This window comes from Cervus elaphus, chromosome 12 (genome assembly GCF_910594005.1).
Source record: "Cervus elaphus chromosome 12, mCerEla1.1, whole genome shotgun sequence".
Classification (NCBI taxonomy): Eukaryota; Metazoa; Chordata; class Mammalia; order Artiodactyla; family Cervidae; genus Cervus; species Cervus elaphus.
Genome location: NC_057826.1, coordinates 81,168,693 through 81,180,825, shown reverse-complemented (window position 1 = coordinate 81,180,825; position 12,133 = coordinate 81,168,693). Strand labels below are relative to the sequence as shown.

Here is a 12,133-nt window from a genome sequence, read left to right as displayed (position 1 = left end):
GGATCTAATGCCTGATGATCTGAGGTGAAGTTGATGTAATGATAACAGAAATAAAGTACACAATAAATGTAATGCTCTTGGATCATCCCGAAACCATCCCTCCTCCATCCGTGGGACAATTATCTTCCGTGAAACCAGTCCCTGGTGCCAGAACAGGCTGGGGAGCACTGGCTTAGACCATGCCTGTGCTCCAGCTCCTAACACAGTGCTCAGCACCCAGCAGTGAGGGGCCTCCATGCCTCCATGTGAATAGCTGTTTGTATGTGCAGATGTTACATATTCCCATCTGTGTCCAGGGTGCTTAGTCTGTGTGTTAGTATTGTGCTGGTGTACAGACACCCTTGACACTAGCTCCTCTCTCAGCTGGAAGTTACTTATTGGTACATATGGCACCTTATCTGGTAATGTTAGTTTTAATCCCATTCCCTCCAAAAACGAGTCAAAGACAAAGGAACAGGTGGGAACACATTTTCTTAGAAACTCTTATGAAGGAGGAACTCTCCCCCTGCCATGTCCTTCATTGTCTGATGTGACATCAGATTAGAGGCCTCCAGCCTCAGTAACATCTGGGGACCAGAGTGCCCACCACACAGCTGGGGCCCCAGACTAGTCTGATCCAGGTGTGTGGGGTGGAGCAAAGATTATCCTCCTAGGAACAGTATGTGCAAGGCCCTGTGGGCCAGGAAAGGCTGACCAAGGCAAGGTGAGTCATGGTGTTCTAAGCCGAAACTTTTGCCCATCTCACAGAAGCAGGCAGGAAGCACCACCATCGATCAGCTTTATATGGCACCCACTGGATACACAGACAGACACAGACAGACAGACAGAGCACACACCACTTCTAAGCTGAACACTGCTCACCATCTAGAAGCACCTCGGATAAGCACATGTGAGACACTCTTGCATAGGAAAGATGTAGTTTTTAAAGGAATGAAGAAGTATTTTGGCAAAACATCTACTTCCCTCCCAGGTCCTGGGTAAAGAGGGACCTCTAAATTCTGAAGCTTCTACAATATTGAAAATTATCCCCTTCTCTCAATGGCAGTATATACAGAAGCAAATCTTCCAAGTCTGTTGTCACAGCCCTCTATATATATCCTGAATCTACTTTACAGGTGGGTAGACTTAGACTTAGAGACGGAAGGTGGTCTGGAGCAAGGGGACACTGGGGCTGGCTCAAGGTGAGGGGAAACAGGAGGTGTCTCAGCTCAGCCCAAGGCAGGGCCTCTGTCTATCTGGACAGGGAAGGGAAAGACTGGGGTGGTCCAAACTCCCTTTCATCCTAACTGGGGAAGCAGAGGTTCCACAGGAAAGGCTGTCAAGAAGGAAAGGCAGGTTCCCACTCCTGCTGGCTTAAGAGGCCTTTAAGGGTGGCAAGGACCAGGGCAGGCCAGAGCTCCTTGTCAAGGCTTGTTCAAGGATGCTCTCTGAGTTTGGGGGCTGTGGGCTCACTGCCTTCCATAACTCTCTTGTTACCTGCTTAGGAGCATAGACCTCAAGTCCTTAGTTATTTTAAAAGGTGTTGGGGTGGGGTTGGGAGGTTAAGAGGGAATGAGACACAGAATAATCTTTCCACAGCCTTCCTCTGCCTAGGCTGGGGCCTTCAAGGGTCTTCTTCACCCTGTCTCCTAGGGATATTTAAAGGCAGCTTTTATTAGACTCTATACTGTTTCTTTTGTTTCTCTTGATTTTTTTTTTGTTTTTTTCTTTGTTTTAATTTATATATATATATATATATTCTTAAAAAAGCAATAGTCCTTTGGTCCCTAAACTCTAAGGAATGATATGATTTTGAAAGAAGTAGATCTGGGCTTCCTTTTGGAGAAGCCCTTGGCACCCCCTAGGCCATCTGCTGGTTCCCCTCCCTAGACAGTCACTCCTCAGCCAGCCCCAGCTGCCTTGCCAGCCTGAGCTCTGCATCACAGGCACAGAACAACCCACTTGGTGAAAACAATCCTTAAAGCGGCCTGAGCCCAGGTGTTGGCCTAGGGTCCACCTCCATCTGCGGCTGCTCCTTCAGGAAGGGCTGCTCAAGCATTATGTGCTTCTCTTTTCCTTTCTTCTCACTCTTCGGTTTCCCATGTTGGGTATTAATTGATAAGGAGAGAGAAAGGAGAAAAAGAAAAATGTCACTCTGGAGAGCAAGACAACTTGCCCCATCCGTGACATCTCAGGTGAGTGGCTGGACCTCAGGCTTCCCCCCTGGAGCCAGACTCCAGATTCTGGGCAGATCACCATGGCCCTGCACCCCCTCCCGAGGGCTCCCGGGAGGATAGTTCAAGTGAAGGAGGGTCTTGTGAACCTTCTGAGACAGCAAATCTCTAAAAGTCACAGGCAGCTGGGCTTGCCAGAAATCTAAGAGAGCTTGTCATCTTCCTCCCCATCGCCACCAGTCCCCGTAAATCTTCAGGGCATTTGCTTCTCTGCTTATCTGCATGTTCACTGCCTTCATCCCAGCCCTGACATCCTGTCCTTCCTTTGCTTAAATTCTTCAGTGATTCTCCACTATCTTCAGGATAAATTCCGAACTCGTGGTCTTTAAGACCCTTCATGAGCTGACACAAACCTACTTTTCTAGTCTCACTCTCCACCCCTCTGCCCTCCCTACACAGGTCCCCATGACTATCTCTGGCATGGAATAAGCTCATTGGATCTTACTGTAATCATCTCTCCCAGGCTATGGGGAAAGAAATGATGTCAAGTTTATCTCAGTTCATATATGGAAGGAAAAAACAGCCCCAAACTGAGGATTCCTCCTAACTCCTGGCTCTTCTCACCCAGATTTTTTCAGACGTGGATGCCCTCAACATCCCAAAAGGATTAGCAAAGCTGAGAGTGCCTCTATCACTCAGGACGCATCTGCCTGGGGTCCACGAAGGACTCACCTTTTGTGGTTGGTCAGTAAGAGCAGATCAGTAAGGCCGGTTAGCATCCTTGGGCCTCTTCAGCTGAACCTTGAGCCTCTTCATGCCAATCTGAAAGCCATTCATGGCCTGAATAGCTGTCTGGGCACTGGTTGGATTGTCAAAGCTAACAAACCCTGGAGGGTAAGTGCAGAGAGGTTAGCTGGGAACTCTGCCCAGCCTCTTCTCCTCACCCCACTTAGGCCAATTCCATCAATCAAATACTCCTCCACCCTTCAGTGTTTGCATGTGCGTGTACACACACACACACACACACACACACACACACACACACACACACACACACACACACACACACACGGACACACACACACACACGGACACAGGCTCATACAGACGTGGTCAAGTGGCCTGAGTTTCCTGTGATTCTTGGAAAGACAGGAGGTAATTCTGAGTGCGTGTGTTAGGTGGCTGGTGTTTCTCTGTTTTTTCCTGGCATGGAAAAAGCTCTCTCCCTCCACAGCTCCCATGCTGATCCTCTGAATTGCAGTTGCAGTTGGAGGGGATCTCTGACTCCAGACCATCCCCTCATCCACTTGCCCTGGCCAGATTCTGAAGCCTTCAACCTGGCTGAAGATCTACCAGACACCTGACCGTCCCAGGTGAACGATATAGACTTGTTCCTGGTCTGGGACCCTGCTGAGTGCTATACACTCAGTTTCTAGGAATCATTGACTTCTGGAGGCGCAAACTTAGGGTTTGTAGGGAGCCTTGTAATTAGGAGAGGGAAAGGTCCATGGATGGGGCTCAACTCACCAAAACACTTGCTCTGGTTTGTGGCACGATCCACAAAGACTTTGGCAGAGACAACGGCTCCAAAGGGCAGGAATGTCTGGATGAGTTCTGCATCACCAAACTCCTGAGGCAGGTGATAGATGAAGAGGTTACAGCCTTCCGGGCCTGGAGGAACAGCGGCAGGCTGGTTCAGGGGAGGAGTCCTAAGTCCAGCCCCACCAGGCCCTGATCTCCAGACCCCTGTCCCTCACCTTCTCTTTGCTGCTGGGGCAAGGCTGAAGGCTGCTGGGGAAAAGTTGTGCTCACTGGGGCATAGGCCGACGGATAGGCTGCTGGAGACAGAGGTGGGAGCGGGCAGTGACCCCCCAGGAGCCATCCCCCAAGCAGGACCCCATCTGCCTGGCCACTTTTGACCAATTCAGCCGGTCCACCCCTAGAAAGGTCGTTCTGGGTCCAAGGGTGAGGGAATGGAGGGTCGACTCCTCAGAACAGAGCCTAACCTCCCCCCCACCCCGCCCCCCCACAAATCTCCCCGTTACTTTCTGGGGCCCTTCAAACCTCCCAGGCCGCGTAGCGCCAAGTGAAACCTGCGTAGTGGTGCATCCCAGCGTAGGCCTGCTGCAGGGGGTCAGCCACGCCGGGACTCTGGGCTGGGAAGAGAGGGGCGCAAGGCCCAAAATGAAGGTGGGCTGACGGGCAGGGCCAGGTGAGAATGCAGGGAGTGTGGAGGGAGGCGATGAGAGGCAGAAGGAAGGAGGAGTCTCTTCTTAGGGAGGCCAGGCCTTGCCACCACCATCCCCCAGCCCCCACTCCCCGCTCCCCACTCCATTTGGGGGGAGATTTGGGCGGAGTGGGGGGCCCACCTGGGTAAGGAGAGAGCCCGTTATTGTAGAGACTGTCCGAGCCTGGTTGCCCGTTGGTCTGGGGAGTCAGGGGACCGAATCCATTGACGCCGATGGGCGCCGGGAGACCCGGAAGCGTGCCCGGGCCACCGCCAGGAGGGGAGTTGGCTGCAGGTGGCGAGGAGGTGGGAAAGTCAGGTCACCGCCCCACGCTCGCTCCGCCCTGGCCCCAGCCCCGCCCCGGCCCCGCCCCCTTTGCGCAGTACCTGCCGCGGGCAAGAGCGGCGCTGCTACCAGGCTGAAGGCCGCCACGTGCTGCATCTGGGCAGCCACTGCCGCCACTGGGCCGAGGCCCGGGCCCTGCGCCGCCGCCAGCAGGGCCGCCTGGTGCTGCAGGATCTTTGGGAGGGAAGAAGGGCAAGTGTGGAAGACCCAGTGGCGGGCAGCTGTTCGGGCTCCCTAGCCCCCGCCTGGCTCACTCGCTGCGCCGGGTGTACTCCAGGACCAGGCACCTACCGCGGTGGTATAGGCTCCGCAGGCCCCGAGCGGCAGCGGCGCCGGGTGGAAGGCACCCAGCTGGCCGGCCATTTGCTGCATCCGCCGCAGTGCGCGCTCGCGGTCCGTGTCTGCCAGCTTGACCACGAGGCTAGACGAGGCGCCCTGGGTAAGACAGAGGAGGCTGTAAGGACCGGCCTAACCCCCAGCTCCAGCTCTGGGCCCAGTGCCTTGCTCATCATTAGGCCGTTTCTCCGGGTTTGTGGGGAGAAGCAGCCAGTCCCCACCCCACTGGCCTCGCCCTGGCCCCAGCGCCCGCCCTCACCGCCATTGTCCGGCTGCCGTGCAGACTCTGGATGGCTGCCTGAGCTTCCCCTTGACTCCCGAACTTCACAAAGGCACAGCCTGGGGCAGGATAGAGGTGGCTCAGGTCACAGAGGCCAAAGGGTCCTGTGGTCCAGAGTGAGGCAGGGGTCATCAGGAAATCCAGGGGTCAGCTCAAGTCACCTTTACTAGTGCCATCAGGGCTCCGCAAGACGGTGCACTCCTCGATGTGGCCGAAGGGCTGGAATAGGCGTCTGACGTCCTCCTCACCCTGCTGCTTGCCCAGCATACCCACAAACAGCTTTCGGTCCTCTGGGGACAAATCCGGAAGTCACCTGGGAACCCTAAGTCCTCTTGGACTCTGCAGAGGAACAGAGGCGCCTAGGAAGGGAGCTAACCACGGCCTAGCTCTGGGAAGAAGAGGAGGAAATGAGAAGGCCCTACTCATTGGGCCCACAAGGTTGGGATTCTTTGAGGGGCAGGATGACCTTCAGATGGATCTGAAGGAAAGGAACTTGGGATTTCCATAAGGAAAACTCGAATCCTGGAAAAACTCCGACTCATGGCTGCTCTTGTGGGAAGTGAGTCAGTCCATAGTTCTTGGTTGGATAAAGTCCTACATGCATCATTTTATGTTTGCCCTTTATGCTGTTAGAGTTTGGGAAATGCTGTTTTGGACCATTTCAGCCCTATTAAAGGAGGGAGTCCTAGAGGAGTCCTAGTATGCATACTGGGTCTGGAGAAGATAAGTACACCCTAAGGAGAAGCCTGCTGGCAATGACTGGAATCAAGGAAAATTCTGGATCAAAAAACAAAACAAAAAAACAGCACAGAAACAGTTGTCTCATTGTACTGCTGCATCCCCAGACTCTTGAGCACTGGAGTGATGAACCCCCACCGCCAGCTCCAAACTCAACCTGGGTGCCCCTCCCAAAGGCCTAAAGAGGAAGGGAAGCTTGGGTTCCTAATCCTCCAACATTGGCATTTCCCCCACTACACTTCCTGAACCCATGACCCCTTTCCTTACCTCCCTTACTTCTCACTGAGCCCACGAGGCCCTCCCTGAGCCCTGCTGCCTCCTCCCTGACTTCCTGTTTTCCTGCCTTGATCTCTCCCCAGGTGTTCGTGCTGTGGGAGAACAATTTCTGCCTGCAGATCCAATAGCTACCTGAGAATCCTCCTCTGTGTCCCTGCTTCCTATGGGAGTGATAGAGATGCCAGGAGAGGGGCTGTAGGCTGGGTCTGTGCCCTTGAAGAAAGCTGCAGAACTGGAGCTGGCAGGACTCAGATGCACATCCAGCAAGAGCACCATCCAGGAGTCCAGCTCACAGGTCCTGCTGGCAAAGCCCCTCTCATTTTTGCACCAGGGTAAGTCTGAATTTGAGAGGGGGCTTCATCAGGGTGATACAAGTTGGAAGAGAAGGACTGGGTGGAAATATGGCTTCAGGCTCCACCTTTGAGATCCTGGAGCCCAAGAAAATCCATCCCAAACTCCTTTTCTCTCTGACCAGTTTGGCTAGGCTGTTGGGATCCTTGGATCCTGAGTGCAGAGGAAACAAGGCTGATGAAGGGTGTAGGCTGAAGCGTGGGGAATCTCCAACAAAGATATTATGTGTGTGTCCATATTCATCTGGATGGTGTGGGGTTCAGCCGAGGCGGCCCTGAATGCCATGGTATCTGTCATCTGCCTGTCAATGCTGTGTCTGTTTGAAAGGCAAGGGCTGCAGTTTATATGGGACACAACATGTTTCAGCAGAACCCTTCCCTCTGTCCAGAGGGTTACTGCCCAGAAATCCTGATGGGGAAGGGATAGATAATGTACTTGTGGCCAGAATTCAAGTGGAGGTACCAACCTTCTGTGGTAAGAATACAAACCAGTGGGTGTACTTCACTCCTGGGTGTGTTAGCCACAGAAGAGTGCCCTTGGAATGGATCACTGATTTCCTAACCTTTTTAAAAAGCTGTGAAATCCATCATTCTAACAAAAAGATCAGGATGAAGCTCAAAATACAAGAGAAAAGTAGAACTGTTTGGAGTAAAGCCAGAAAAAAGGGAGGAGGGCTGGAGTTTCTCTTGCGTCATTTTCCCTTGGTTATCCCTAGAAAGGGCTCCAAGGAAAGTCCTTTGTAAACCACTATCTTTTAAGACAGAACATACAATTCCACATGGTATATGAAGAGGGATCAGAGATCATTCTGTTCAGTAACCTGAGAAGACAGGAATGGTCTTTCTTGATTCTGTTGACTAATCTGATGGTGGTTTTGCCTTGACATTGGAAGACAGGCCCTATTTGGTCAAGGAATCAAACCCTCTGAGATTGTTATTGTTCTGAACTATGAAACTAAAGTATGCCCATGCATCTACAAGAGGCCCAGGAGGAGCTGGAGAAGATCCTGGGGTCTTCAGAGTCCCAGGGCTTCATAATGTCCTAACTTGCAGTGCAGTTGTGACATTGGGTAGCATCTGCAAGATGATGATAGCACCCAGGTAAGCTGTCATGCCTCATGAAACAGCATCCAGGTAGCCCTAGGTAGGAAGAAAGATGTCATGGCTGAGAAAGCGCCCCCAGGACAGAAAAGAGGTTTGTATGGACAGTGGTCCAATCCCATCTGCTCTTCCTCCTGTTGCTCTTTTCTGATGATGGTGGTCAGTTAGAACTCATGTCAAAGACCATGAAATTCTCTGATCCTTCTTTTCCAATGAGAGTATCCCAAATTAAAAATTTCCATTTCCATGACAGGGCACTGATCCTGTGGTTCTGAGCTACTGGGCTGTACAGAATTTGAAATTGAAATGAGTTTGGGCCATGGGCTGGTCTCTGTGCTGCTCATTGCACAGGTATCACCTTAAATCCTAGTGTCCTCTTTGCCCCTTTATAGGAACCTTGATGGTGTTGAGAGGAGGATGATCTGGGTCACAGTGTGTGTTAGCATCAGATGATCTGGAAATGGTGGGGTAAGTTTCTTAAGAGATCTGTTCAAAGAGAATTACAGGCTGACCCCCTGAGAGTAGCCCCCAAATGCACATCCCTGAAGATTTGAGGGCTGAGGCATGCTCCCGGAGAGAAGGTGATGACAGGACTTAGCCCAGAAAATTCAGTACCCTCTAGGTTGAACTATACCAGTTTGGTAAAAAAGAGGATTCTATAAGAGGTAGGTAGGAAATGTCTGAATAAAAGCATTCCATGAGTGGTGGGCAGATCTGTAGAAAGATGGAAATATTGGACAGGGAGGCTTAACTTTCCTAGAGTGGACGGAATTAGAAGATAGCATCAGTGTGGAGTTGAGACATAGTTGGAAAGAGACACAGTTGAATAGTATAACTGCCTTTTCATGATGCAACCAATGTGTGCTCCTTGCTTTTCTATCAATGCTTTTTTGAATCAAACCAAGTTGTTCAGACCCTAGAGTTTCATCTCCATAAAGCTCCCTTGTGCAGCTGGTCATACAGTGATTCTAATGTAGCAAATGATGGGGTTGAAAGCCCAGAGTTAGAGTCAGTCCCTCTGTATTCTTCAGGGAGGATATCAAGACACTGCTCTAGAAAGAAGGCTCTGCCTCAAGTTGGCCCAAAGGAATTCTTGAGGTGCCCAAGTTTCTGGCTTCTAGGCCCCTCACAGCCAGCCACTCACTTCCATTTTGGTGAGATATCATGATTGTAGAAACAGTGCAGGGACAAAGTTTCAACATTGGGGTACCAACCACCAAATGCATCCTAAAATTACCAGTCCAACTTTCCATCCAACTACCAACTCAGGAGATCCTGCTGATGGCAGCCTTTGATGCCCTGATGTTCTTAGTAATGACTGCAGCATAATGACCTAGCCAAGGAAGACTAGGAAATGAGTGAAGGAAATATCCAGGGGAAACAGTCTTCTGATCAGATCTAATGAGTATCAGGGAGAGCATTAATTCCAAAAGAAAATTGTTAGAACTAAGAAACAAATTCAGCAAAGTTCCATTATAAAAAAATCATAAAAATAATCAGGGCTTCCCTGGTGGCTCAGTGGTGAAGAATATGCATGCCAGTGCAGGAAACACAAGTTCTTCCCTTGTCCGGGAAGATCCCACATGCCACGGAGCAACTAAGCCCATGCGCCCCAACTGCTCCACAACTACTGAGCCTGTGTTGTAGAACCCAGGAGCTGCAACTACTGAGCCGATGTGCCGAAACTGCTGAAGCCCACACACCCTAGAGCCTGTGCTCTGCAACAAGCGAAGCCACTGCAGTGAGAAACCCACACACCACGACTAGAGGGTAGCCCCCGTTCACTGCAACTAGAGAATAGCCTGGGCAGCAGTGAAGACAGCCAAAAATAAATAAAATTTTTTTTACAATCACTTGTGCTTCTATACACTAGCAATGAGCAATCTGAAAACAAAATTAAGAAAACGATTCCACTTAGCATCAAAACAAATAAAATACTTAGGAATAAATTTAAACAAAGATGCCAAAGAACTCGTACCCTGAAAACTATAAAACACTGCTGAAGGAAATTGGGAAGGCACAAACTGAAGAAAATTGGAGGATATCTTTTGTTCGATAATTGATATTGTTAGATGTAAGTATTACCCAAAACAATCTGCAGATTTAGTGCAATCCCTATCAAAAATCCTATGGCATTTTTTTTAAGAAATGGAAAAATCGATCCTAAAATTTATATGGAATCTCAAAATACCATGAATAGCCAAATAATCTTGGGAGGAAAAAGAATGTTGGAAGTCTCAGAATACCTGATTTCAAAACTCATTACAAAACTACAGTAATCAAAGTATGGTACTGGCATAAAGAGAGACATTTAGACCAGTGGAGAGGAATAGAGAGGTCAGAAATAAGCCCTCACATATGTGGTCAAATGATTTTTGACTAGAGTTCCAGTCTTTTCAACAAATGGTGCTGAGAAAACTGGACATCTACATATAAAGGAATGAAGTTGGACCCTTATCTTGCACTGTATACAAAAATTAAATGAAAATGAATCAAAGAGATGAACATAAAGGCTAAAACAATAAAGCTCCTGGAAGAAACAGGGGGAAACCTTCATGACCTTGCATTTGGCAATGATTTCTTGAATATGACACCAAAAGCACAGGCAACAAAAGCAAGAATAGAAGTTTTGGACTATCTCAAATTTTAAACTACTCTGCATCAAAAGACACAGGGTGAAGAAGCAACCTACAGAATGGGAGAAAATATTTGCAAACCATATATCTGATAAGAGTTTAAGATCCAGAATTTACAAAGAGTTCCCATGATTCAATGATAACAAAATAATTCAATTTTAAAAAAATGAGCAAAAGATCTGAATAGACATTTCTTCAAAGAAGATATACAATGGCTAGCAAGTATGTGAAAAGATGCCCAACACCACTAACAGTTAGGAAAGTGCAAATCAAAACCACAATGAGGTATCAACTCACACCCATTAGGATAACTGTTATTTAAAAAAAGAAAGAAAAGGAAGAAGATACATGTTGGCAAGGATGTGGAGAAATTGGGACCTTCATGCACTATTGTTTACATATGTGCACTAATGTAAAATGGTACAGCCATTATGGAAAACAATGTGCCAATTCCTCAAAAAATTAAAAATAGAATTACCATACTACCTAGCAATACCAGTTCCAGGTATATGTCCAAAAAATTGAAAGCAGAGTCTCAAAGAGGTATTTATACACTCATGTTCACTGTAGTATTATCCACAATGGTCAAAAAGTAGAAGCAACTCAAATGTCTATCAGCCAATGAATGGATAAGCAAAATGTGGTGTATACACACAATGGAATATTATTCAGTTTTTTAAAGGAAAGGGATTCGGATACATGCTGCAACATGGATGAGAACTGAAGACTCTAGGTGATATAAGCCAGTCACAGAAAGACAAATACTGTATGATTTCACTTATGTGAGGTATCTAGATTAGTAAAACTCATAGAAACAGAAGGTAGAATGGTGGTTGCCAGGGGCTAGAGGGAGGGAGAAATGGAGCTTGATGTTTAATGGGAACAGAGTCTGAGTTTTATACAACGAAAAAGTTCTGGACTTTGCACAGCAATGTGAATGTTGCTAACAGTACTGAATTCTATTCTTAACAGTGGTAAAAAGAATAAAGATTATGTTATGTCTGTTTTACCCCCCACTTAAAAAAAATACAGTGAAGGAGGAGGCCTGAAAAATAGGGACTTAGGCCAAGAAAGAACAGAGACTCCACTGTTTCTTCATCCTGATTCAAGAGAGCCAGGAGGCAAGTAAGAAAGCCTGGGCTTTCAGGTTCCCTTAAGAGAGAAGGTCTCGGCCTCCGGAGATGAATTTTTCTCTTCCAGAGTAAATGAATAGTGTGGAACTTGGCTGAAGAATTTATGGGAACTGGCATACATTAAACTATGTATATTTGTATAAACATATACATAGGGCTGGCATACATTTAAAGGCTATTGTGGGATGTCCCTGGTGGCTCAGTGGTAAAGAATCTGCCTACCAATGCAGGAGACACAGGTTTCACCCCTGGTCAGGGAAGATTGCCACATGCTGCAGAGCAACTAAGCCCTCAACTACTGAGCCTGAGCCCTCTAGAGCCTGTGCTCCACAACAAGAGAAGGTACCGAAATGAGCACCCTGTGCACTAGAGAGTGGCCCTCACTTGCTGCAACTACAGAAAAGCAATGAAGACTCAGCACAACCAAAAATAAATTAATAAATACAAACAATTTTTAAAAGGCTGTGCCTTCCAGTGAAGGGGGATGTGGCTTCAATCCCTGGTCAGGGAAGTAAGGTCCCACATGCTGTGGGGTGTAGCCAAAAAAGTTTTTTAAC

The 12,133-nt window shown here is 48.4% G+C and overlaps 1 protein-coding gene and 1 long non-coding RNA gene across 7 annotated transcripts in view; one reads left to right on the top strand and one right to left on the bottom strand.

The window, feature by feature from the left end:
* Positions 1-451: 451 nt before the first annotated feature.
* The window catches only part of CELF6 (CUGBP Elav-like family member 6), a 29,457-nt gene continuing 17,775 nt past the window's right edge, over positions 452-12,133 (bottom strand). For 3 of the 6 annotated variants that reach the window (XM_043919683.1, XM_043919686.1, XM_043919687.1), the window contains 10 exons: positions 5,504-5,632; positions 5,322-5,401; positions 5,018-5,161; positions 4,768-4,900; positions 4,523-4,669; positions 4,247-4,309; positions 3,911-3,991; positions 3,681-3,824; positions 2,886-3,040; positions 452-2,068 (listed from right to left, as the gene is read on the bottom strand). In XM_043919683.1, coding sequence (XP_043775618.1) covers positions 2,913-3,040; positions 3,681-3,824; positions 3,911-3,991; positions 4,247-4,309; positions 4,523-4,669; positions 4,768-4,900; positions 5,018-5,161; positions 5,322-5,401; positions 5,504-5,632 — 1,049 coding nt within the window. In that variant the 3' untranslated portion in view covers positions 452-2,068; positions 2,886-2,912. Of the gene's footprint in view, positions 2,069-2,885; positions 3,041-3,680; positions 3,825-3,910; positions 3,992-4,217; positions 4,310-4,522; positions 4,670-4,767; positions 4,901-5,017; positions 5,162-5,321; positions 5,402-5,503; positions 5,633-12,133 lie in introns of those variants that run through there. The other 3 variants (XM_043919685.1, XM_043919684.1, XR_006343921.1) reach the window with 3 other exon arrangements.
* Positions 4,811-12,133, top strand: part of LOC122704751 — a 30,202-nt gene continuing 22,879 nt past the window's right edge. Inside the window, exons 1-2 of the long non-coding RNA XR_006343922.1 lie at positions 4,811-5,165; positions 6,440-6,688. This is a non-coding gene — a long non-coding RNA (uncharacterized LOC122704751). The remainder of the gene's footprint in view (positions 5,166-6,439; positions 6,689-12,133) is intronic.